The 27,470-nt window shown below is 40.5% G+C and overlaps 3 protein-coding genes across 3 annotated transcripts in view; 2 read left to right on the forward strand and 1 right to left on the reverse strand.

Annotated features, from left to right (window-relative positions):
- SPA17 (sperm autoantigenic protein 17) overlaps positions 1-27,470 on the forward strand; it is a 306,364-nt gene that overhangs the window by 242,897 nt on the left and 35,997 nt on the right. The window lies entirely within an intron of this gene.
- TBRG1 (transforming growth factor beta regulator 1) lies at positions 2,827-11,121 on the forward strand. Its single transcript, XM_012752479.3, has 9 exons — positions 2,827-3,195; positions 4,861-4,931; positions 5,577-5,809; positions 6,371-6,507; positions 6,792-6,938; positions 9,067-9,164; positions 9,438-9,548; positions 9,986-10,125; positions 10,770-11,121. Exons 1-9 carry the CDS (start codon positions 3,046-3,048, stop codon positions 10,913-10,915), a joined length of 1,233 nt encoding a protein of 410 aa, XP_012607933.2. The 5' UTR covers positions 2,827-3,045; the 3' UTR covers positions 10,916-11,121.
- SIAE (sialic acid acetylesterase) overlaps positions 14,071-27,470 on the reverse strand; it is a 36,204-nt gene continuing 22,804 nt past the window's right edge. The window contains exons 6-10 of the mRNA XM_012752478.3: positions 26,623-26,732; positions 25,924-26,057; positions 18,914-19,071; positions 17,731-17,926; positions 14,071-15,335 (exon numbers count right to left, since the gene is read on the reverse strand). Coding sequence (XP_012607932.1) covers positions 15,102-15,335; positions 17,731-17,926; positions 18,914-19,071; positions 25,924-26,057; positions 26,623-26,732 — 832 coding nt within the window. The 3' untranslated portion in view covers positions 14,071-15,101. The remainder of the gene's footprint in view (positions 15,336-17,730; positions 17,927-18,913; positions 19,072-25,923; positions 26,058-26,622; positions 26,733-27,470) is intronic.

A 27,470-nucleotide genomic window follows, 5' to 3' on the forward strand; every position in this document is an offset into this window, starting at 1 on the left:
CATTTCTTTAGAGAATTTTTGCATAGGCCATTTAGACTCTTCTTCATATAGGTAAATAGAACAGTTATGTTGCTTCTGACGAATTCAGATAAATTTACTTAAAATAAGTGAAAAGCTGATATACAGACACTCATCAATGACTTCCCATTGTCACAGGATAAAAGTCCAACTCTTCAGTGATACACATGACCTTTCATGATCCAAACGTGCCTACTTCAGTCTCTCCTCTTGCTTCTCTCCAAACACATCTTTCACTCTGATCAAATACTTGCAGTTCCCATGCTTCTCACAATGGTGAGATTTTAAATATGCTGTGTCCACTGCCCAGAATGCCCTCCTTTGTTGTTTACTGGGCCAACCACTGCCTCTCCTCCAGTCTGACCATGCAAATCTCCTTTAAGAAACTTTCCCTATCTCCCCTCTTCTTCCCTAACTGGGTACTGCCATATCAAACAAAACCTACCTCTGAAATAAACTTTTTACACCATATTAATATTGCTGATTTACTTGTCTGACTTTCTCTCTTAAATTAAGGTTGTATCATTATGTAATTATGGAAATAATTACACAAAATATAATATAGCCATACTAGACTATTAACCAGCATTTAAAATTATGTTTCTAAAGAAGTCATAATAACACTGTGAAATGACTATAATGGTAAATTATTATTTTTTTTTTTATTTTTTTTTTTTAGACAGAGTCTCACTTTGTTGTCCAGGCTAGAGTGAGTGCCATGGCGTCAGCCTAGCTCACAGCAACCTCAAACTCCTGGGCTCAAGCGATCCTCCTGCCTCAGCCTCCCGAGTAGCTGGGACTACAGGCATGCGCCACCATGCCCGGCTAATTTTTTATATATATATCAGTTGGCCAATTAATTTCTTTCTATTTATAGTAGAGACGGGGTCTCGCTCTTGCTCAGGCTGGTTTTGAACTCCTGACCTTGAGTGATCCGCCCGCCTCGGCCTCCCAAGAGCTAGGATTACAGGCGTGAGCCACAGCGCCCGGCCTATAATGGTAAATTATTAAAAGGAAACATTATATTTCATATGCTCTAACCCATATAAAAATGTATCAAAATATTAAACACATATATTAATACTTACATGTTAAAAGTGGTTCAGTCCAAGTGTCAGCATTATGGATTTTTGAAAATCTTCTTGATACTATATATTCTACATTTCTAAAAAATTTGCATGAAATGTTTTATAATTGTAAGGAAATGTTTCTAATGAAATAGAAACAATAAGCATTTTTATGTAAATTCCATTAAAATCCATTGGCCAAAACGCCTGTAAACTAAGACAAAAGATTGCACTTTCCTTCCCACTAGATACATGTATATGAAGATGAGTAATACAATAAAGTCAGAACCCTAAGCTTGCAAGCACAAAATACAGCTAGACAGCAAATAAGTTAGGCAATTAGCAAATAAGGTTTTTCTAAAAAGACTAAGAAAGTCTCTTCCTATCACAGGAACTATTTTCAAGTTCCAAGGTAAAGTGTCAGTGTATATTATCAAAGGCATGAGTGTGAGTATTTTGTGAGTTGGAAATAATCCTGGAGGATTCCAAAGCTGAATCTCTATGACTGCCTTAAGAACGTTTGTGCAAGCATACTGGCACCCTGAGAAGCTGCTCTATTACAACCCAGCCAGGTCCAACAAGGGTAGGTTACAGTATGGATAGGCATAAAAGGACTTCCATGAGCTTTCACTTTGTGTTAAAAACCCAAGACCCTGTCCCTCTTTCTACAATTTTCAGAAATGGGTCATCAATCCTAAACCTATCAATTTTGAATTCTAATTATATCATTTTGAATTCTAATTATATCATTTTGAATTCTAATTATAAATTACTTAGTGTTAGAATCCTCCTCTCTAGTAATTCAATGAACTTATTGTTTTAACGAGGTAACATTTTCTCCAGAATTCCCATATACATCTCTAGAAGTCTACATTTTGAATATATTAACAGTAATTATATATCAGTAGAGAACAACTAGAGAAAAATTCAGTCACCTCCATTATTCTAAAGAGTATATTCAGTTTTGAGAGGAAAAAACAACTAGATGCTCAAGGGTACTGCTGGAAGAATTAAAACCTTCCACCATCCAGCCCTGGGGCATTTACCAAATCTGCACCCTAAAGATTTATTTGCCTCGCTTCCTTATTTGGTGATTTTAGGTAGATCTTGGTTATAAAGTTAGAACTATGTAAATGTAGGCATATGTTTGTATGCCTATAAATACACTTACGGTTTCATTAGGCAAACATTTACTTAGTGCCAGTATTTTATGAAAACTGCGTGTTAAATCTCCCATCTTTCCTACTAGATTTTAAGCTGAGGGGGCCAAGGCCTTTTTTTTTCCGATTCACTATTGTGGTCCCAGCTCCTGGGAAGAGCATAGCATAAGAAACCCGAAGAAATAATTATGCGAACTGCATAAAGGAAGGAGGCAAGGGAAGAAGCCCAGTCCCAGCACTTGCGTTCAAGTGCGTCCTACTATCCGGGAAGACCTGTCTGTATGAAGTGTGAAAAACGAGTATTGATACGCTGTGGCCTGTGGGCAGCGTGAACCAGAGCTCACGTGGGTAAAATTCTCGTTCGTTCCTGCCTTATTTCAACAATAGTACTGCGCAGCTAAACGCAGAGATGCGCGAGTCACGGACCCTCGTTTCCGGCCGCCGCCCTCCCTCCTCTCCTCGACCCGCGTTAGCCCCATCTTCATCTTCCCTCTTTGCAAGCCTAGGAACCGCAAGGTCAAGGCCGCAGCCCCGGAAGTTACACGAGGCCGGCGCCGTTGCGTAACTTCCGGGCAGGGCTGACTTCCGAGACAGACGCGGAAGTGTTGGGAGGCGCCGGCGGCCGATTTGGTTGCAAGATTTCTGGCCCTGCGGTCGGCTCTGGGAACCTCCTGTGGAGCTAAATCATTAGAGGCCCGATTCCGCCAGCCCCGAACGGACTAAGACAGCGCTCCTGCCCGCTCCTTGGTGTAGGGGCCGATGCCGGCCGCGTCCTGGAGCCCCCGTAGCGGGGCTGGACCATGAGCCTGCTGGGCGGCCTCACTTCCTCGCCGCGGGCCCCGCTGCAGTCCAGCAGGGCCAGGATGAAAAAGCTCCCGAGGAAGAGCCAGAACGAGAAGTACCGACTGAAGTACCTGCGGCTGCGCAAAGCGGCCAAAGCCACGGTGTTTGTGAGTCTGACGGTCTCTCAGCCTCTCTCCTCGACACTCCTTCCTTGCGAAATCTTTCCCCAAGCTGTTCCCCTTCCCAGAGTGCCAGTATTAATAGAGTGTTAGCTTTTCAGTATGTATTACTACTTGTTAGCCTTATATCCATGGGCAAATTATGTAATTTCTCTAATCCTGTTTCCTCATCTATAAATGAGAGCTAGTAACTATATTACAGTTATTAAGATTAAATGAGAAAAGTAAAGTGTTTCGCACTTAGAAGATGTGTCAATAAATTTTAGTCATCATTATTACTGCAAAACTCTCAGAAATGTGTTTGATTCTCGAGATGACACTGAGATTTAGGTACTATTTTTAAAATAAGAACTACGAAGTCCAGAGAGATGATTTGCTCAAGAGCACTGTGACAGGGCCCTGACTCCAACTTAGAAACCAGTTTACTACTTCGACTACACAGCCTATTTCGTGAGCACTCCACATACCCCATAACTAACCCCTTCCCTAGTACATGAAGCTTTCAATAATTATGCCTTCTAACCTTCTTTGAGTCTCCCAAGTGTTTCTGCCTTTCTTTTATTGTTGAGGCACTGGTTTACTGAATGAATGAACTCGCTTGCCAACCATAACTTTGTGTTAGAATATTCTGGTTTGCTCAAGCTTGCCTCAATACTTGGAAATATGGGTGGATTTCTCAAAAGTCCTCCCACATCTGAATCAACAGTACCTCTTCTTTCTACCAAAAGCTTGAACATTTCTCAGCATTTTAAAAAGAAAGGTTTGGAAATTAAAATATTCATTCCAAAAACATTTATTCAACACTTGTTATATGCACTGGAGAGAAATAAAAAAAAGTAGAATTAAGAGGACTTGACGTCTTATTGACTGTTCTCTTTCATGTACCCCCTACATGTCAAAGGAACCTAAAACTTGGAGTCTATGTTATTGAAAAATGTTGGTTCAATCATATACATAAAGAAGGTTTTGTGAAGAAAAGGGATACTGTTTTGAACATTGAGAGTGTTGATGCTTCACCTATGGAGCATCCAGATTGGAACAGTCCCTTCAGGATTGGTACTTGAGAGACACATTGAGTCATCAGTAAAGAAAGATGATACTTGAATACATACAAGTAAATTATGAAGCTTAATAATTTTAGACACTAAATTTGATTTTATTCCATCCAGCTCTTCTAAGGTTTTTATTGTATGGGATGCTTTGTGGCAGGTTGGCTTTGTAAATTCCTCAAAAATCGAGGCAGTTGGGAATGGACAGTCTTCATATATAGCATAATATTGAATTTAAACATCTATGGATGTAAGCAGTATACCCTTTTCTCTGCAAAAGACTACACTAATTAAGGTAATCATTAATCTTTGTTTGCCTGGGACAATCCTGGTTTACCATGTTGTCCTGGCATAGCCATTAATAGTACCCCCTTTCACTCAAAGGTATTCCAGATTGGATAATGAGTTATATAATTACCCTGTCCATAGTAGAACCTGACTACCTTTACCTATAGATTTATTTATAGCTTGTCTACAAGGTATACTAGCTCTTCCTTCTCATCCAGCAAGACAGACTTTTTTGTTTTGAAATATAGATCTTCTCAACACAATACTTTTATCGTTTATTCACTTTATGTGATTATGTTCAAAATTTTTCTTCAAGGAAAATGCTGCTATTTGTGATGAAATTGCTCGTCTTGAGGAGAAATTTCTTAAAGCAAAAGAAGAAAGGAGGTGAGCTGGCTTAATTTGGTATTCAAAATCACATTTTTGGTGATTGATATGGTGTTATTGCTCTGGGGATTTTTCTCCAGTGGGATTTTTGTGCATTGCACAGCCCCTTGGCCACTTGATCAAGTACAGAGAAACTCACAACCTGTGGTAGTGGTTCCTACATACCTAAGTCATATTGGACTACAGTGATAAAACAGCTCCTCCACTCATCTTTCTAACAAAGCCCTCCTGCCACAGCTAAGAAATACTTTTATAGCTCCCCAATTATAAAAGTTAAGTAATAAAGAAATTGCCTCTCATTCTACAAATATTTATTCAGTATGTACTATTCTATGCAAAGTACAGTGGGTCTATGTACATTTTTAATTTATGATATATGCCCTTCAGAATCCTAACACCTTCCAACATTAAAGTAGATGAACCCTCCAGATGCAAGAGAAATAAGCAACGATCCTTATCCTTGGTTTCTTGAAATATTGATTATCCTCTGGGGCTTCACTATTCCCATGGTTTAGTAAGAACCTTATTTTTATGAGTATAATAATCTTTGTATATAATTCTAGCTCTCCTCAGTGCTTGAGTAAAATACTGAATTGAAACAATACAGAAGTTCATACATGTGCTCCCTTTCCTTCCTGACCTCAGGTACTTGCTAAAGAAGCTCCTCCAGCTTCAGGCTCTAACTGAAGGGGAAGTACAGGCTGCAGCTCCTTCCCACAGCTCCAGTTTGCCCCTGACTTATGGTGTGGCCAGCTCTGTGGGAACTATACAGGGAGCTGGGCCCATTTCTGGGCCCAGCACTGGGGCTGAGGAACCATTTGGGAAGAAATCCAAGAAGGAGAAAAAAGAAAAAGGCAAAGAGAACAACAAACTGGAAGGTACTTTGGAGACAATATCAGTTGCTCCAGTGACTCAGCTACTAATGACAGATGTGGTACAAAGTAGTAAACACACATAATCACAGATATACTTAAAGTCGTATCTGGTCCTTAAGGAGCCCTAATAGCCCTTGAGAAACAAGTGTCTTGTTAGAGCACTTTGGGTGGAGAAATTCTGGCTAGACTTGGTTAAATGTGAAGGGGGCAAACTGAGACCTCCTTCCTTCCCTTCTCCCAACACTCTGGGATGCATTCTGTTCAGTCTTTCCTAGAGGCAGGGAAATGGGCTGGGTGGCCTTTTGAGCACACTGCTGTCTTGGAACATTTCTGATCTTACACATGAAGAGGCCTTAAAACATGTAAGGCTTTTAGCTCCTAAGCACTTATATTAAGGTGGGTGGGTTAGATACTCAGGGCTTCGGGGAAAAGCCCCATGTGCCCATTCAATGAGTATGTAAACCCAGGATTGGCTTATTGCCCTTAACAGTCACATGTAAACTTTTCCCTTCCCCTCAACATTAGGAGGGGTCTAAAGTGGGTGACCCCAGATTTGCGTTTCAGTTCTGAAGAAAACATCCAAGAAAAAGAAAATGGAGGGAGGTGCTCGCAAGCTGGTTCAGCCCATTGCCCTGGATCCCTCAGGACGGCCTGTGTTCCCCATCGTACTAGAGGGTCTAACAGTATATAGCCTGGGGGAGGTGAGTGAGACCATATATAGAGAGAGGAGAACCAGAGAAATATGGGAATGGGGTTGAGCCTTCCCTCCCTGTTCCCATTAGCAACAGCCCCTTGCTGATCCATACCAACCTCAGAATGTCTCCAGTCCCTATGAAACCAGGTCAGTCGTGTCTGCTGCACAGCCTACTCTTTTCCTTTGTGTGATTTGAGTCGCTCTTTAGCCCCAAAGTGGTTCTAAAGGCTACCACAGTAAACTTTTAAATTCTTCACAGACAATCCCAAGTTGGGGGAATCTTTTTTATAGATCATCACCGACCGACCTGGCTTCCATGATGAAAGTGCCATCTACCCTGTGGGCTACTGCAGTACTCGAACATATGCCAGCATGAAGTGCCCAGACCAAAAGTGTCTCTATACCTGTCAGATCAAGGATGGTGGTGTGCAGCCTCAGGTACTGCTCTAATAATAACCACTATTTTTTTTGAGAACTTACTCTCTACTGCCAGGCACTTGAAGTGTATTACATGTTCTGACACCTTATATAATCACCATCTGAGTAACCCCAAGATGCAGAAAAGTGGCCCCAAGTCACATCTCTGCTAATGAGTTATTGAGCTGGGATGTGAATCTGCGTCTGTCTGATTCTCAGACCGATGTGCTTTCTTTCCCTTGAACCATGCTGTTTCTGCTGTCGATATTGTGACTGTGTGGCTTGATCAAGGCTTCTTATGTGAAATGCAGGCCCAAATACAGGGAAGATTAGTTTGATACTCTACCATTTCAGGATAAACCAAAATGGAGGTAGCAAAGAAATTGCATATTACTTTCTAGTTGCACATACTCTTAAGAACCTGGGAGTCCTGAACACTTGTCCTGTTACATACTTTTGTTCATCCTTCTCAGTGCTAAGATTCGAGACCATTCATTTTCTCCAACCATCACCTCTTGATGAAAAAATATGGCCATCGATTCACTTTTACAGCAATATACCATATTTATAATAAATCTATAAGTGCAGTGCAAATCTAATCAAAATCCTAATGAAATTGACAAGCTGATTCTTAATTTTTTCTGGAAAACAAAATGCTACATTTTTGAAAAATAATCTATGGACATTATCGTTAGGTATATTGTGAGCTAGGAATCTAGCTTCAATTTTTTTTTCAAATAACATAAAGTGGCTTTAGTTTATATACTAAATATTAATATATGTAATACTTGGATCTGTTTCCAGATGATTGTTTTATTGATCTGTTTGTCTATAAGTGCCAATATGACTTTTAATTATTTAGCTTTATAGAGCATTTTATACCATAAATATGTTAAAGCAAAATGTAGAAGAATTTTTTAATAACCTTAGGGTGAGGTGAAAAAGTTTTCTTTAGCAAGACATGAAACTTAGAAGCCATAGTAGAATATATTTTAGTATATGTACTGCCAAACCAAGCACCCATGGAATATAGTAACAGATTTGACAGTTTTAAACACTTCTAAATGACAAAAGACATAATGAGAGTTAAAGCTCAAGCAATAAATAGGAAATATATGCCAATGGATTAATATTCAAATAAAATGTGCCTATAGAGTAAGAAAAAGCAATCAGATAAAACAGGCATCTCACAGAAACAGCACAGGTGGTTGATAAGAGTAGACCTCACTAATAACTAAGGAAATGCAAGTAAAATAAAAAATGAGATCTGATTTTCCTCGTAGACAAATGGCAAGATTGATGATAACCTGCACTGGCCAGGGTCTAGGAAAACAAGTATACATTAGTAGGACTGAAAGTCGGTAGTCTTTTGGAAGGGCAATTTGGCAATATGAGCAATTATAATATGTTTATCCTTTGACCCAGAATATATCTAGGTAATCTAGTATTTCCTAGGAGAAATGTGCAAATGTACAAAGAATAACATATAACACTGTTCATTATCATTCTAAAAAATTATAAGAAAATAATTTAATCCTGTTCAGAATATTTGAGTAAACATTGAACAACTGAAAACTATTTAACTGGACTTTATAGAAAACTGGTCAAGGCATTTAATTGGCTAGATAGAACTTGTTACAAAAATATTTTCTTGGCAAAAATTCCTCAGGATTAATATAATTTTGATGCAATAGTTTCTTTTTATAAATACAGTCAAGATATTTTAACATTTAAAAATAAAATGAAATGGCAGTTTATAATCAAAATGCCCTGCTCTTCTCCTAGATACTATAATATAAACTTAAGATTTCATGGAAAATGATCTCATTTTTTAAAAAAATACTATTTGTATTTGTATTTAAGGATATAAGTCAGAGGCTAGGAAAGAGTCTGGAACGGTACATAACAAATTAAATGGTGACCTCTGGAGAGCAGTCAACCAAGAGAGTACAACTGAAATAGTCAAAGGACTTTCTCTGTTTATTTGGATTTGTTTAAATTTTTAATAGCACTATAGGAATATGCCCATCATCCAGGACGGTATACATCAGTTTCAAATTCCAGAGTGAAGAAATGTTTATAGGAGTGGTATGACTCTCCCTACCTCTTCTTTCTTGAGGATCCTCAATTGCTCCTTTATCTTTCTCAGTTTGAAATTGTTCCTGAAGATGACCCCCAGAATGCCATTGTCAGCTCTTCTGCAGATGCTTGTCATGCAGAACTGCTCAAGACCATAAGTGCTACTATGTAAGTTGACCAGCAACTTGAAGACAGGCTAAAAGGATCACAGGATCACCGTCAGTACAGTGAGACCTTTACTCTTGCTTTTAATGAGTGCAGATCCCTTATTTTATATAATAGAAACCTATCCTGAATCCTTCAGACATCTTAGCAACTAGAGTCTCTGCAGTATCAAAGTCAAGAAAGCTTATCCTGTGTGTTCATACCACTATTCCATTCTTAAACCCATCCTTATCTCCTTCTAAGCTCTTAAACTAAAATTCTCCCTTACCTGTTTAGGGGAAAATCAATGCCTAACCTGCTTCCAACTGGAGCTGACTTCTTCGGGTTTTCTCATCCAACCATCCACAACCTGATCCAAAGTTGTCCAGGAGCTCGAAAATGCAACAAGTAAGTGTGGTGGTCAAGTCCATTCCCTTGAGAGAAGCTCAGTGATCAGCCAGCCAGGGACCTAAACTGCCAGTTACTGCTCTGTTCATCCATACATTTATTGAGCTTCTATGTCCAAAGCATGCTTGCTTCTCGATCAGTGTGCCTCAGTATTGGGCCTCTCAGCCCTCAGACAGGTGAGCAGGAGCTAGTACTCCACTGCACCATATTACCATTTTCTGTGTGTACCATGACAGCAAAAGGAATGGGAAGTCTAGCAGAATAATGTGTCACCAAAGAGGCCTATTTCTTTTATGTGTTTCATGAGCTAATATGTTTTTTTAGATATATATATGGGAGAGATCTAAAGAAAAAATACCTGATCCCTTTGGAGATAGGAGTGGGTTATTATGGCTAGCAGACAACTCTAGAGATGATGATTCCCTTTGCTCCCACAGTTACCAGTGGGTGAAATTTGATGTGTGCAAACCTGGAGATGGGCAGCTACCACAGGGACTGCCAGAGAATGATGCATCTATGAGCTTTGAAGCCTTTCAGCAACAGACCTTTGATGATCATAGTGATCCCATTCTGCCAGGTATCTTTTAACTTTACCTTTCTGGTTTGAAAATTGACCATTTTTAATCTACCATCCCCTCTTCACACATAGCTGAGTGCCCCAAATATCCAGGCAATAAGTAGTATAAGCTTTCACTGATCCAGCCGGGGAGAGTGCTGAGTCATAGGGGGACCTGCAGCCTGCCTAGCTTCCTAGATTACTCACAGAAGTCACCGGGAGCACATGCAATCAGGGAGGCAGGGCACCCTGAGAAGCCTGAGCAGAATACCAGGGGAAGGTTTACTGTGCAGGGAATAGAATTTCAAGTGAAGTCAAGGGGTCAGGTCATGGCCTTGCCCCTGTGGTCCATGGATTCCCTCCTACAAATGTGTGGAGTAGTCCAGGGGTTCAGGCATTGGGGTCATGTAGAGAAAATGGGGATGGAAATTAAAAAATGGAATTAAAATTCTCTTTTGCCTAATATACTAATATAACCCCTAGGCAAGCCACTTAATCTGTTTTAGGCATTGTAAAAGTAAATATCTGTCCTAAAGAAAGACAAAATTGGGCTGACACACACAAGGATATTAAGGAATTGATTGAAAGGACATATATGTGTCTAACCAAAACAGTCTCCTGAGATTCCCAGGCAGCAGTGGAACTTATGGAATTGTTTTCTCTAGGATCCTTGGATCTTCCAGAGCTTCAGCCTGCAGCCTTTGTGTCTTCTTACCAGCCCGAGTTCCTGACACATGAACCCTTGGTAGACACTCACCTGCAGCACTTGAAGTCCCCGTCGCAGTGTAGCCCAATTCAATCTTCAGATTGAACAAGAAGGGATCAGATACCATATATTTTCATCATGATGATTTTTTTAATTTAAACTAAAATTTAGAATATATGGAAGAAGGCAGCAATTCAGGAGTAAAGAAGATATTAAATTAACACATTTCATCATGGAGGTTCCCATGGTGAAAGTTTACCCTGGAAAAAACTTCAGCTGCTTTATTTTTAGTAATAAATTTCTCTTTACAATTCTGCTTATTTTCATCTTGTTGTAATCAGGATGTAATCTTTGCTTAGCTCTGCCTGAGAAAGAGTAAACTTCAGTCCCTTATAAACCACAATAAGATGGACCCGTTGTCTTAGTCCATTTGGGCTGCTGTAACAAAACACCATAGACTAGGTAGCTTATAAACAAAACGAATTTATTTCTCACATTTCTGGAGGCTGGAAAGTCCAAATTCAAGGTGCCAGCAGACACGGTGTCTGATGACGGCCCAATTCATAGTTCATAGCTGTCTTCACATTGTATCCCCACATAGTGGAAGGGGCAAAGGAGTTCTCTGAGGTCCTTTTTATAAGAGCACTAATCCCATTGATGGGGGCTCTGCCCTCATGACCTAATCACCTCCCAAAAGTCCCACCTCCTAATACCATCACATTGGGGGTTAGGATTTAACTTAACAAACTTTGCAGGGACACAGACATTAAGTCTATAGCAGCTGCTGACAGTAAAATTCTGACAAACTTCTGATCTTGATTCTGATCCTAGTTCAAGGAATATCAAAGCCCAGCCCCTGCAGCCCAGGCTGCTGCTTTATTTTCATGTTAATATCATCAAAACCAAATCTGCTTGCAATCAGGCTGGAAAGTCCAGTCTAGAGTATCATTCATCTTATTCTTCATATTTTCCACATCTTTCAGGAGGATCAAAAAGTCCTCTTTAATCCTGTCTATCCTCCCTGTGTTCCTTATTGGGGAATGTGCTTTTAGCTTGTTAGGTTGAAACCATACGATAACATAAATTCAGGTATAACATAATGGGGATTAGTTCTCATCCTCCATAACAGACTCATTCCTGTCATTTCATTAACAGTGTAACAAGATAACTCCATGTTCAACACAACTGAATTTTTTGGACCCTGTTTATAGCATTATGGTGGAGGTTTACTGCATCACTTAATCACAGTCAGTACAACTCCACACTATCTTGTGGGATGCTACCCATGCAACAGGGACCCAGGGCTGGCTGGAATGGGAGGGGATGAAAAGACCAGAAGTAGAAGAATCGGGAAGGGCTGGTGATGGTGAGAATTGAATTGTTAGTGTGCTACCACTCAACTGCCAACACATTTTATAGTAGTAAATCTGACCAGCAAAGGAGGGGATCAGAGTTTAGAGCACACACACTGGCCACTGTAAACTCAGAAACTATAATAAGTTAACTGGTGTTAGTTTTTGAGTCTAAGTTTAGTTTTTTGATAAGTTTGGATAACTTTTATAATGTAAAAGAAACAATCTAATAAAATTTGGACAAAGCAAGCCAAGGGTGGGAAAGGGATTACTCAAACTGTTAATGTTTTAATGTTTTTCTTTTTTCTCTGCAGAAGTTGCTTGACCATATTTGCACTTATAAGGAAATGATGTATGCTGCTTTTGTCATATAACAAATATTTTTATGTGCTACTCAGTTTAGAAAGACATTTAAATTTTTTTAATAAATTAGTGTAAGTTTCCTAGAACTGTTTTTCAAACTAAAAACTCATTAGTTGTTCATAAACTTAGTGAGTCAAGACCTGCATCTTTTAAAATTCAAACATGTCAGAATGTATCACATGGAGAAAGGTTGAAACTGGTTTCAACTATAGTGTGCATACATGTATTTATATAAATAGACATACACATATGGGGAATACATGAGATAATGCAAAATGTCTTTACTTAGGATCATGGTTTTAAACTTGAAAAGTACTACCCTGGTATATTTAAAATATCTTTTCATCAGATTGTTAAAGATTTTCTAAATTTGAGAACATCCAGTGTCAATGAGGTTGAAGGAAAAATGGGACTTATACCCTCGTGAGAATGTAATTTGTTTAATCCTTTGGAAGGGTTAAGCTGTAGGTATCAAAATTTTAAATATATATTTATCCTTTAACCTATTAATCCTTGTTAAGAACCCTAAGAAATAACTGGAAGTGTGATATGATGTTTGCATGAAATATTCATTACAGTATTAGTTTAATAGTGGAACTTTGTTAAATGTCCATTAACAAGAAATTCATTAAATAAAGTATGGGACTTCCAGACTGAAACACTCTAAATCTGTATTCTGTTTACACAGGAAAATTATTTTAGTAAAACAAGTCAAAAACAGATTACATACTATATAGTGTTAAAATTATATAACCCAAACAAATTAAGTGAGCATTCACCAAAATAGTGTTTCTCCTTGAATGATGAATTTGGGGATGATTATTACTTGCTCTTATACTTTTCTTTAATGTCCAGATTTTCTACAGTGATTATAAATTTCATTTTCAAAGAGGAAAAAGTTCTTTTCATTTTGGGAAATACACCAAATTCCCACAGAATGTTTTATTCAACCACTAAAAATAAATTTACACATGACTTCTTTAATATATCCACTACATAAACCAAATTTTTTTACACTGTGTAACTGAATAAGTTACTGAAGGTGAAAGGAACCTGGCTTTCGAGTTCCTGGCTACCTCTAGCTGCCTCCAAATTATTAATAGAACATGGGTATATGTGTATCAGGGGTGGAGAAGTGGACAGATTTACTTTTTCTCAGGAGTTACTAGGTTTGTGGTTCTCACGGGGCCAGAAGCATGAGAGGTCCAAGTATGAATGGTTAGGAGTTAACTATATGCTTAGGAAGTGCTCAGAGGGGCCAATGTTCCTTGCAGAGTGCATAGTGTTTTTTTGTTTGTTTTTTGTTTTTTAACTAAATAAAATCTTGACACTGACAAAGCTATTCCTGTTGTTTGGAGCTACACCCCAACCTCTTGGAAGACAGATGTGGAGTAAGTGATGCTTAGTGCTTTAGTACTCATTTTTTACATTAAGGAATGAAAACTACCCATAGGGAACATTTTTATTCCTTTTCCATACTTTAATGAAAACTTACAGGTTTGTTCCTAACCAAATTTTGCCTGCATATAAATATATACACATCACTAATGATTATATTTTATTTCCAACTTTTAATAATACAATTTTCAAATGCCATTAACTGTTTTTAATCAACCAATAAACCACATTAAGCTTCTTAACAGTACACACAAAAGGCCTCTTTCCCAATTGTCGCATCTGCATTATTGTACTATATGCTTACCATGTAGCTTTACTTTCAGCCTCATTTTTTTCTTCCTTCTGGATTATCCTCAGTTGAGCCTTTTACCTTTACAGAGCCTGGGATTTGTATTAACTTGAATGACCCATTTGCCTCTGTTACCTCTACTTTCGTGTTTTCCTAAGCCTGTGTTTCCCCACCCATTCTGTTCCTTGCAACCTGAGTGCCTTCCCTGGGCTACTACCACCTGGCCCTTTCTTTTCATTCCTTAAGGCACTCCCTTAGCACCTCTCAAAATGCCTGCACATCGTTCTGGTTTGTTTAAATATTCACATTATCAATATTTGAAGGAACAATCATTTCTGGCTTAAAGAGAATACAAATAGGTCTATGTTCAATTAATTTGATAGACTGTCATGTAGTAGTAAAGTTTCATGAGAGAAAGATTTCAATTCCACATAAGGGAAAACTGTTAGAAAGTTTAGAATGGCAACTTCATACAGATTCAATAACCACTTGTGAGAGATTTTGTAAAGAACACATAAGCATTACCTGATCCCTGTGGCCTTTAAAATCTCTTTCAACCCTGAGATCCCGCAAAAGGGCAAAAGTGTTAGACATTTCACTCCCAATAAATAGGAGGGAAGTAAAAGACACTTTGTTCAGAATTAGTCCAATACAGACCCTTAGACAAACTAGGGGACGAGAGGCAAGCGTTCCAAGTTACCTACGAGGCCTAGTGCCTCAGAATATAGGAACAGCATGTGGTAGCTGGAAGCTGTTCAATGAGGTCTTCTGTTCATTTCCTTTAAAAGCAACAGTTGTTATCATTTAAACTCCTAAATGCCAAAATCTAAAGGACACACCCTTATATCTAAATTCTAATCATACTGCAGCTGTCATTTGCAGCCTCGCTCTAATGTGCAGGAACCTGGTCTCTGATGAAAGCAAAGAAGGGAGGAGCTGGCAGGGTACTGTCAGGGTCATATAGGGGACACTGCTTATATTCACAAGGCCAGGTGATCCAGGCATAGCGCAGAGCAACCACAGTGCCATGACAAGAATTGATCGATAGGTTCAGGGTCTGGGTGGAGAAAGTGTTCATGGGAGCTGGAAGCCACTTGCATTGATGGTCACTGCAACATGAGATCTAATGAGAGAGTCATAAAATGGAATGGTCAGGTCAATTAGAACGGTGTCCCAAGAAACTGGGAATTGCTCTTTGAAACAAACTAGATGAGAGGGAAGGAGCCACTCTCAGCCAAGGACGAACTTTAGCCAGAACAAACCTGAGTCCAGGTTGGGTCTAGTCAATACAGCATAATACATGTTGATGTGATTAAATAAATAATTTAAATCAGTGAGTGAAACATTAACTTACTGAGAGAGACAAGGAAGCATAATCATATAAAGCATTTAGAGAAGTCTCCCCCTGAGCATTCTTCCAGTGATCTCTCCTGCCACATGGCAAGGCAGGCAGGAATGTGAGCAAATAGAGAAGCCCAGCTGCTGTCATTTCTCTCTGGACTCCCAAAGGAGCTACAGAACGAAGAAGTGGCACAAAGGAACTTTAGATATGAAGCCTCTCTCACTCAGGTCAGAAGGCAATCCAGAAAAGAGAACATAAATTATCCAGAACCCAAATGTTAAATTCTGTCCTGACCCCATCTATGATCCGGGGCCAGATGGTGGACAGACTGCCAGCAACTGACTAGGGGAGAGAACTCAGAAGGCAGAGTCTTCTGGGAGTCTCTAAATTCACCTAAAACCCCATGTGGAAAGAAGCTAAGTGGGGTATGCACTGAGCAGGGCAGGTGGATATTGTTGTTAGGATTCCAGAAGCAACAGCCCTAGATAAACTTGTAATTAAAGTTTGTCTTTAATACTCTTTCATCTTCAATGCACTCTTTTCACACACACACTCCCAGCCTAAGGTCTCATGATTCCCAGAGACACTCATTCAAATGTTCCATTTAGGAAAGCCTCCACTGTCAACAATAGAAGACTCCTGAATAACCTCTTTAATCAACAGTCTCAATTCCAAAGCAGAACGATCCTTGCTGGGTATTAAAAGAAAGCAGTCTCATTACAATAATTCACACTAGCCGGGCGTGGTGGCTCACGCCTGTAATCCTAGCTCTCTGGGAGGCTGAGGCAGGTGGATTGCTCAAGGTCAGGAGTTCAAAACCAGCCTGAGCAAGAGCAAGACCCTGTCTCTACTATAAATAGAAAGAAATTAATTGGCCAACTAATATATATATAGAGAAAAAATTAGCCGGGCATGGTGGCGCATGCCTGTAGTCCCAGCTACGCGGGAAGCTGAGGCAGGAGGATTGCTTGAGCCCAGGAGTTTGAGGTTGCTGTGAGCTAGGCTGACGCCACGGCACTCACTCTAGCCTGGGCAACAGAGTGAGACTCTGTCTCAAAAAAAAAAAAAAAATTATTCACACTAAGTTACAAACCACTAAGTTAAGCCTCTCCAGTGAGAATGAAACTCAAAGGATGTCAGAATTTAGGACAGTCTAACAAAAAAGACACCCAAGGATGAGGTATTAATAAATAAGGCCGGGTGCAGTGGCCCATGCCTGTAATCCTAGCACTCTGGGAGGCTGACGCAGGAGGATTGCTCAAGGTCAGGAGTTTGAAACCAGCCTGAGTAAGAGCAAGACCCCGTCTCTACTAAAAAAAAAAAAATAGAAATTAATTGGCCAGCTAAAAATATATAGAAAAAATTAGCCGGGCATGGTGGTGCATGCCTGTAGTCCCAGCTACTTGGGAGGATGAGGCAGAAGGATCGCTTGAGCCCAGGAGTTTGAGGTTGCTGTGAGCTAGGCTGACGCCACGGCACTCTAGCCCAGGCAACAGAGCCAGACTCTGTCTCATAAATAAATAAATAAATAAATAAATAAATAAATAAATAAATAAATAAATAAAAATTACTCAGGAGCAAGGATCTTCAATGGGTAACCTGCAAATAAAGCCACAGGCCCCACCACATATACTCACCAGCAAACTGGTATTAACTGAGTAGCACCTAAGTGGACACATAGGTACTACAGTAATAGGGTATTGGGGAGGGGGGAGGGGAGAAGAGGGTGGGTATATACATACATAATGAGTGACATGTGCACCATCTGAGGGATAGTCATGCTGGAAAATCAGACTTGTGGGGGGAGGGGGGAAAGGGCATTTATTGAAACCTTAAAATCTGTACCCCCATAATATGCCGAAATTAAAAAAAAAAAAAAAAAGCCACAGGCCCTTCCCCTGAGCAAAGGCAGCTGCTCTAGGAGAGAAAATCAAAAACGAGTATCATTTTTGATACGAGTACCATTTTAACATGGACTTGTTTTCCCTTACTTGTCTATCGAAATTGCCTCTAAGCTAATGAATTAATAGCTGCATCTGTGCCCCTCTGAGATAACTCAGCTCCCCACCAACCAAGACCTGCTTCATCCCCACACTACAACGAAAGAGACGGGCCTCGTGTGGAGGAAATCCTGCTCCCAGCACAGGATGATCACCTATTTTTCTGCCATTCTCACCTCAAATATCTTGTTGTCCTGCTTCTGCACTTGGATTTGCTGGGCATATGTGAGGCTGAGCAACCCCTTGTGAGGCGAGAGCTCGATCTTCTCAGGCAGTGGTCCTTGAAAGGTCACACTCTTCTCGCCATAAGCCACAGCACGGGCCCCCAAGTGCAGCCGATAGGCCACGGTATTTTTATCTCGAGGGTGGATGCTACAGGATAGAGAACAAGTAGAGAACTTTGGATTTGAGCTCAGCAATAACAATTAAAAAATATATATATACAAAGCACTCTTTAAGAAGGTATAAATAAAGCTGACTGAGTTCCATGATCAGAGCTAGTCAGCTTAAGAGAATGGTGAATGGTAACCAAAGATGGGGCTCTGAGCCTTCTATAGGTTGGAAACCATGAAACGATAGAAGGCCTGGAAAGAAGGAATAAAGGGAGGGATGGAAAGAGGGAGGAGAGCAAAGAGGAGGGAGGAAAGGCCTTAGAAATAACTTAGGAGAGCTAACTCATAAGACTATTCCCAACCACTGAAAGTCAGGTTTCATCTCAACCAGCTGCTCATTATTTGGTCCCCTCCAGCTCTTATTTGTTCATTCAATAAGTATTTTCAAGTTCCTACTATAATCCAGACATTGTGTGTTGGGTTCCATTCCATATTTGAAATCCCCTCCAATCCTACAGTTAGTGTATGGTATTCATTGGGGCAGTTCACCAGTATTCCAATACTCACTCCTTGCGTCCATGCTAGAATTCCATTTCCTGCTCTCACTGTAGCTAACCATGGCCATATGACTTGGTCCAGCCAGTGCAATGTGAACAAAAATGATTTGTGTTACTTCCAAACAGAAGCATTTAACTGCTAGTATGAATGTGTAAGGTGAATGGAAGGGCAGACCAACTTGGAGCCTCTCTTGCTCTGGTCTGTGAACAATTACAGTGAGTAAAGATCTGTTGATCTTCTTTGGACATGTAGTGTGAGTGAGGAATAAATTTTTGTTGCCTAAAGGAACTGAGATGCTGAAGGGTTTTGTTGTTGTTCTTGCAGCATATCCCTACACAAATGATTGCTATATAGTGCTTCTAAGCTCCAATCCTTCATCCAATCTCCCTCCTCACAAGTGGACACCAGTGTGAAGGACTATGGACAAAGAACATACATGGTTCATGCAAAGCCCAAGAAGCAACCATACCTGCCAAATGGCGAGTCCTTATCACACAGATCCATAGCTACGGCCATAAAAGTGTTGGGCATCTTTACGTTGGGGACATAGCCAAAGTCTGCTGTTTGATGCCAACGGATCTGGGGAAATCCATCCTCTGAGTTGTCCTTAGACAAAACTGAAGATAACTAGAAAGCAGAGACATTGTTGCTTTTATTGCATCAAAGCCATACACTGGAGTCTCTTTCACTGGCAGATTCTGCTTCAGCTCTTCGCATTGGTTCAAATGCTCATTCAACAAGATTTTACTGAGCTTCTTACTGCTGGGAGAGGGATGCAACAATCCCTTTCATCCCACATGCTCTTTTACAATGCAGCTTTGCCACCACTCATCAAGTGGAGAAGTCCATCTCTCCTGCCACTGAATCTGGGCTAGCCCTGTGATTTGCTCTGATCAAAGGAATACAGCAGAAGTAATGTGTGGCTTTTGTCTTGAGGGCCCTTGCCTTCTGATTTCATTCTCTTGGAACCCTGACCAGGTCATGTAAAACTAGTCCATTTCCCTACTAGAGAGATTATGCAGAGGGAAGGGCCTTAGAAATTGAAAGATCATATAGAAAGAGAGGCTCTAGCATTCCAGCAATCCCAGCTGAGGGGCCAGTCATGGGAATTCTAGAACCTCCATTTCAAACTGCAGCCACGTAAGCAAGCCCAGCTGATATCACATGGTGCAGAGATGAGCCATCCAGTTGAGCCCTGCCTGGTCAACCCAAGGAATCAGAAGCAAAAAGAATGGCTAATGTTTTAAGCCACTAAATTTGGGGGTAGCTTGTTACAGAACAGTAAGTACCCGATACAACACAGGGTTAGGCACCATAGGGACACAGAAGACTCTGCCCTTGAACATGTGGTAAATTGCACCAAAGACCCCAGTTCTTCACTCCTTCCTATATCCACACCCACTTGCCATGTGGCTTTGTAGTTCCTGCCATTAGGAAAAAGAGTGTATTTCCACACCCCTTGATTCTGAGTTCAGCCATGCAGTTTGTTTTGGCCAATAGATGGAAGCAGAGATTATGGTGTGTCAATTCCCAGCCTAGGCCTCAAGAGACCCTGCATGGTTCCACTTGCTTGTTTGCACTTCTGCTATCACCATGAGAAGGTGAGCTAGCCTGCTGCTCTCTGGAGAAGGAAAAGAGCCATGGAACAGAGCTGCCCTGTTTAATCCACTCCAGCCAAGCAGAGCGCCTCTCTGGCTCAGAGAGAGGTGAAGCCCTGTGGAGCTTAGCCAAATCACCCAACCTCCAGCTCCCGAGACGTGAGCACTATAATAAAGGTTGTTTTAACTCATGAAGTTTTGAGGTGGCTACTACATAGCAGCAGCTAATTGGTGCAAGTACTTTACAGCTTTGATGGGGAACAAACTTGCGCGTAAGAAATGTTCATAAACACCATTATGAAATAGTATGGAATAACTGCTAAACTGGTGGCACAGATAACAAGTGCTATACATTTATAACAGGCAATGATTATTATAAGGAAACATGGCCTCAGAATACGTTAAAGAAAATTACAAACAGTAATGCTCATAATTCACGTGTTAGAACCTTCTAAGATGCAAAGGCAGGAAGGAGAATGGCTGTCTTGAGAAGTAGCACAATGTAGCTGGACTGGAGGATTTGTGTAGGAAAGACAAGCTTGGAAAGATAGTGAGGCAAGTGATAGGGTTTATACTTAATTCTGTGAGCAATAAAGAACCACTGTAGAGTGATGGTTGTACAACTTTGTGAATGTACTAAAATGCCACTGAACTGAACTCTTTAAAATGGTTTATTTTATTTTATATGAATTCCATCTCAATTAAATAATTACAGAGTCATTGAAATTATTGACATGATAAAAGGACCAACTCAGTAGATTAATCTAGTGATCATACAAATGGCTCTGGCAAAAAAAAAAAAAAAGAACTTACAGCAGAGAGACTGATTAGTTAAGCAGCTATTATAATAGTCTAGACAGACAAGCCTAATCTAGAAGAAGAGTAGAAGGAATGGGATTGCCAGAAATAAGACAAATTCCCAGAACCACACAACCAACTGGATATGGGGCAGAAGAGAAAGGATAAACTCCATCACTCCATCAACATCTGAACTATCTGCTTGGAATCTAGGGCAGCCAAGTACTGCCAGAATATTTGGGAAGTAATATTGCTCCAGAAAAAGCCTGTGAATGAACAGCAGCTCATGTAGTATCAGTCAGCTCATGTATTCATTCATTCTTTTAATAAATATTTACTGAGCATCTACTCTGTGGAGGCCCAGGAGAGAGAGCAGTGAACAAAACACAAGAATCCCTTTCCATGCTTACATTCTAATCAGAAGAGATAACCAATAAACACAGAAATAAGTAAACCACATATTCTATGAGGAGGAGGTGGTAAGTGCATTGGAGAAAGAGATAGAAGGGAAGGAGAAGAGTGTCAGGGTTGAACAAAGACTAGAAGGAGGTGAGAGAGAAGCTATCAGGATACTTGGGTGTGGTAGGCAGAATTCTAAGATGACCTGCAGTGACCCATGCCCTTACATAATACTCTCCCCTTTGAGGGGGACCTGTAACTCGCTTCTAACCAATAGGGTAAGGCAAATGTAATGGGATATCACTCCCATGATTATGTTCTGTCACATGGCAAAGGTGGAGGGATTTTGCAGATGTAAATAAGGCCCCTAGCCAACTGACTTCAAGATCACCAAAAGGGAGAATACCGTGGTGAGCCTGATCTAGTCAGGGGAATCCTTCCAAAGAGGCTCCAGAAGCCACAGACTCTCTCGTGATGACCCTCAAGAAGTAAGCTGCCATGAGTTCTATGGCTTTGAGGAAGTGAATTCTGCCAACAACCACCCGAGTTTGGAAGAGAACCCCAAGCCTCAGATGGGACCTCAGCTCTGTCTGACGCCTCCACTGCTGCCCTGCGCAGAGGACCCAGCTAAGGCTATGCATGCTGACTCCTTGCCCATAGAAACGGTGAGATCGTAAATGTGCATTCTATTGTTTTAAACTGCTAAATATGTAGTAATTTGTTATGCAGCAATAGAAAACTAACACAGTGAGGAAAGAACTTTCCAGGCAGAATGGACAAGAAAATGGCAGGCCCTAGGGTGGCAGTGTGCCCTGTGTGCTTAAAGAAAAGGCAGCTGGTGTGGCTGAGGTGGAGTAAGCAAGGCAGAGAGAATCAGGAGATCAGGGCACGATTAAATGGAAGCGGGGGACAGATCATTTACGGCCTTACTGACTCCAGTCATGGGGGGTTACTAGAGCCTTCTGATCACTTTGATATGTTGAGAATATCCTAAAGGAGAAAAGGCAGGCACAGGAAGGAAGACCAGTTAGGAGGCAAGAGTTCAGGGAAGAGATGATGGTGGCTTAAACTAGTACAGAAGCAGTAACAGTAATGAGAAATGGTCAGGTTCTGAATGCAGAGTGAGTTAACAGGATTTGTTTTCATCTAAACTGACAGTTGATATACTCCTACTCTGGAACGGACAGAGGCTCCCAGAAAAATTCTTCACTATTACTATGATGCATGCATTCCCACTGCTTCTTCCTTCCTTTTCTGATGTTTACATCACCCTGTCCCTTGATTTACATAGTATATTATTCTTAGCCCTAGTTCCAGCCAGTGAGAGGCATCAACCTATTATCTCTCTTTTACAAATCATGAGCTAACTGTAAGTCAAACCACAAACCAGAAAAGAGTCTAGGCCAGCAACTACATTGTCTTTTGCCTCAATTTCAAAATATCTGACCCTATCAGAGGACTGTGTTATAAACGGACCCTTCCACCCAGTCTTATTACTCACACCGCCCAGAAAATACCTGACATCATCCCTACAATGTGGCCAAATAAAGCTTTGAGGATGTTTTCTGCTTCCTGAGTTGCTCCAGAAAGACTAGAAAACCATCAGGAAAACATGGGGAAAGGATGCAATAGAAGCAGAAAGGAGCCTTGGATGTGATTATGGAACTAAGGGAACATTTCCAACTTTCTTATTAAAATTCTTATGCAAATGAGCTTTAACATAGGAAATGGTATTTAATAAAATGTGCTGCTGAAGCTTCACAATGGAATCTCATGAAAACTAGAAAATGGGAATAAAAAAAATCCAATGTTCTCTCTACTTCTTCCACATAACTCCCAAAAGACCAAAAGTGGAACTGCATGCACCAGCCAGTGTCATGATGCAGATCACAGCAACAAAGCCACTGGAAAGAGTCTACGGTAAGAACTAACCTGAGGCTCAACAGGGAAAAATGCTAATAACAGCCCCTCAAGCCAAAGGAGTTTACTCAAAACAGAGGAATTTGCTGAGAATTGCTGCAGCAAAGCCTCCACTATTTCATTGACTGCACTTCCAAACACTAGCCACATGAGGGCACCAGCATACCCAAATGAAATTTCTGTGTTTTTCCTAATCTGAGATGTAGTGGGGCACTACTCAGTCTTCCACAGTGATGAGCAGAAATACTGAGGCTGATACAGGCATAGACTAGCCAGAGAACATAAAACTGGCCACATTCAGAGAATTTTACAATTAACATACTGCAGTTTAGCGTCTGTTCCACTGTTCCTCCAAACCCCTTTTTAAAAAGCATACTCTTAAGGACTCCAGTCCCTAGCCTCCTGCTCTTTTTTTCCCAGGCTTCAGGTCGCCTCTCTACTATAACTCTCTGGTAGACATGTCTAGCCCTGGTCTCTCCTCCGAGTTCGATTCCTACATCTCTAACTGCACTCTAGTTATTGCAACCATCATTTCTAACTCAACACTTCTATAAAGCCAATTCATCATTCCTTACAAACCAGCTGTCCCTCCAGATTTTCTGACTTCCCTCATTAATAATGAAAACCACTAACATTATCCAGCATGTGCCAAGCTTTGCTGGATTAACTCATTCAATACTTAAAATAACATAGAGGTTCAATAGCTTGTTCAAAATTGTGTAGCTTAAGAATTGTCAGAGCTGGAATTTGAACCCAAGCAGTCTAGCTACAGACCTATGATCTGAACCATTATGTTGTTATATTTGATATTTCCCTTTGAAGTTATATATTTATATTTCCAGTTTTCCACAAGTAACCAACATATGTTTGTTGGCAATGGTCAAGTTAAAGCCTGGAGGTTAAAGGTCTTCCACTAAACTGTAAGGCATAAGTGCAAGAGCAGGTCTCTCTCATGCATGCTACATTTCTAGCACCTCACAAGGTTTGCAGCATATATAAGAATAAGCAATCAACACATACTATGTTTGAACTGGCTGAAGTCACATTAAAATCAACATGTACACAGACTAAGAGAGAAAAAAATTCCTCCAAAGTCCATGTGTAGTTTTCACCAACAGTAATACAGAACTGGTGACAGGAGCTGCTATTTTGAAAATAATGAGCAGAATAATCTTGTTTCAAAGTCAAAACAAATGTAGGAAAAAAGGAAAAAAATGATCATAACGGCATTTTAAATGGAAAGAAGGTCTATGGAAATCTTTACTGAAAAAAGTGTATGGTGAAACAGAACGAGGTAGAGGAGATGGGAGGATGGGGAGAAGGCAGGATCTGTGAGAGACGTGGGGACAGATGTCTGGAACTATGTGTGTCCCATTCTAACGGCAGGGCCTGCTCTGTTATGATGTTGTGGGTTGGGCCTTGTTTTTATAACACCTTACTTATTTAATTTCCTATGTTCTAGAAAAGCCAGAACTACCACTCTGCTAAAAAGTCTAAGACTTGGCAAGGTCAATGGACACGTGGATCAAGGCAATTATGACACTGGCCAAATGTGTTTATTCTTTTTATGCAAGGCTGAAAGCAGAATCTGACTAGTTATCAGAATCTTTCTGACTCGTTATCTCTAATTATAAGTCTGGTTTCTCTTGATATATTTGTTCATTCGTGTGTTAAGCCATTATTTAATAAATGCTGACAAACTATGTACTAGGGATTTAAGTGTGATCCAGGAAAATATGGTCACGTGTGCAACCTACATGCAAGTAAAAAGAGGAAGTAGAGGGTGTTAAGAAAGCACATCATCTGGCTGCTTTCTTATCCAGAAAGGGGGCATTAACCAAGACTTCAGATAGTCACAGAAGGTTTCCTAACTGTTATTCAGGCTGAGATCTAAAGGATGATCATAAGTTAGCCAGGAAAGTATGGGAAAGTTAGAATATGTGCAACGGCCTGGGAGTGAGAAAGCACGGTGCATCCTGGGGGGTGGGCAGGAGGACACTAATTAGGGAAGTTGAGGGGAAGTGGACTTTCTCATGGAAAGTTGCTAAGCGTAAAAATTTACACAAATTCATAAATTTCTACAGAGAAATTTGGGGACATGTTCAAAGCCTTATAAAGGTATGCCTTTTGACCTAGCTATTTCATTTCTGGGAAATTATCTTATGGAAATAATTAAGTGTGCAATGATTTAGCAATAAAGAAAATAAACATGCCAATGTTTATAAAAGCAAAATGTTTAAAACAACCTAAGTGCCCATCTATTGAAAACTAGTTAAATAAATCACAATGCAACCATATGTCTGAATATTCTGCAATTGTTACAAATTATATTGAAGATTAATATTTACTGACATGAAAAAATGTTCACAATATGACTTTAAGAGAAAGAAACAAAATCTGTACAGATCCTATTTCAAAAATACATGAGCAGGTGCTAATTTCTGGACTGTAGAATTATCAATGTTGTTAGCTTCTTTTTTGCTTACCTTTTTAATATTTCTTCAATAAATCTATAATGCTTTTTTAATAGAAAGAAATATTACTTAACTTTGTTAAAAAATTTGATTGTCTCATCAATGAACTGAGTTGAATCAAGCTTTACATTCAGTTCCTGACCAACACACAATGAGGGCAAAAGAAGGAACATGAATTCCAGGAAAGAGCTCTAGAGAGCACATCCCCACACCGATTCCCATGAACCCTCTTCCCCCTCAACACAGGAACAGGCACTGGCATGAACAGGAAAGCCCTTGCCCAATCGCACCTGCACAAATCCAAATGGGAAGAAACGCTCTGTTTGCCCCAGGGAGCCGAGGTGGAAGGTCTGGCGCCAGTCATCGATGAGCGCAGGGAACGTGCAATTGTACAGGTCTGTGTTATAACGTGTATTGGACTCCCCTAAAAACAGTCAAAATTCTGAGAGGAGTTTGAGGTAGACTACAACATTACTCCCTTCCCTCTATCCATGCCCCGAGTTAGCAGCCTTCCCGCACTCTCTCAGGACTGGCCTTGTCACTTGCTCTGGCCAATGGGGCATTAGCAAACATGATGCAGGCAGAGGCTTGAAAGCACTTCAGCTTTGAGTTTTGCTCTCTCGTGATGCATCTGGAACCCTGAGACTACTATGTAAATAAAAAACAATTCTGAACTAGCTTGCTGAAGGATGAGAGGCCACCTGACAACCGTGGTGCCCCAACAGACAGCCCCCAGTACACAGATATGAGGGCAAGCCCATCTTAGATCATCCAGCCACCAGCCAACCGGCCAGGTGGCCAGAGATATATAGGAGACTCCAGGAGAAATTAGTTGAAGCAGCCCAGGTGAAAAACAACCCTGCTAACCCAAAGAGTTGTGAGCTAAATAAAATTATATTATTGTTGTTTTAAGCCACTAAGTTCTAGGTGGTTTGTTATACAACAAAAGCTGACTGATGCCATGGAGAATCAGCAAACGGAACACTCACCCTGGTACCATACCACCCCTTTCAGAGTCATAGTATGCAGCGGGTGGATCATGGCGTTCCAGAGAACAGAGTACTTGCTGGGACCAGTCACAGAATCATATGGAATGGACCTGAAATCAATAAGATGCACAAGTGTCACCAGACAGCTAGTGATTGATCACATGATGATCCCTAAGTTGGACTTCGTCCACTTTCAGTTGGAGCAAACTTCTGACAAAAACAACACAAAATTAAGTTGCACCGGAACTCTGTTTCACTTGAAAGCATGTGAATAGTCTCTCAATTTCACCTCCACATTCTCTCCAAGGTATGTGTCTCAGTCAGCTTTCTGTGAGTTCAGAAGGGGCCATCCCAGTTTCTGAACAAAGTCCTCAAAACCAGAGGGGAGGAGTGTTTTATTATGAGTCTCTCACATAGGCAATAAATTTATTTAACCTAGTACTCAGTGGATGGACATTTAGGTGATTTTAAACGTTTTGCTTTTATAAGCAATGTCATGATTATCTTCCTTATAACTAAATCACTGCATACATGCTTAATTATTTCCTTAAGATAAATTCCCAGAAATGAAATTGCTGGGTCAAAAGGAACACTTTTTTAAGGCTTTGAAAATGTCTTCAAATTTCTCTGTAGAATACTTACATGAATGTATCCTCCCAGCTGCTGAGTGTGAAAATGCCCACTTCCCAACACCCTTGGTATTATCCTTTCTAACCCCCAGGGACCTGGGAGGCCTGGCTTTAGATCCCCCTCTCTGACCACGTGCTGGGCCTGACCTCCCTCCTACTCTACCATAGGCAGTTCTTCCTGTTCCAAAGTTAAGTGTCTTCACTCCCCCGAAGGCAAAC

This window comes from Microcebus murinus, chromosome 4 (assembly GCF_040939455.1).
Source record: "Microcebus murinus isolate Inina chromosome 4, M.murinus_Inina_mat1.0, whole genome shotgun sequence".
Taxonomy (NCBI): Eukaryota; Metazoa; Chordata; class Mammalia; order Primates; family Cheirogaleidae; genus Microcebus; species Microcebus murinus.

What these genes read in the sequence shown, in the direction of transcription:
- TBRG1 (XM_012752479.3), top strand. Translation starts at nt 3,046, where the DNA reads ATGAGCCTGCTGGGCGGCCTCACTTCCTCGCCGCGGGCCCCGCTGCAG. An exon ending in AAGACCATAAGTGCTACTAT is followed by an intron (nt 9,165 to 9,437) that starts GTAAGTTGACCA and finishes TTACCTGTTTAG; the next exon opens with GGGAAAATCAATGCCTAACC. An exon ending in TAGTGATCCCATTCTGCCAG is followed by an intron (nt 10,126 to 10,769) that starts GTATCTTTTAAC and finishes TGTTTTCTCTAG; the next exon opens with GATCCTTGGATCTTCCAGAG.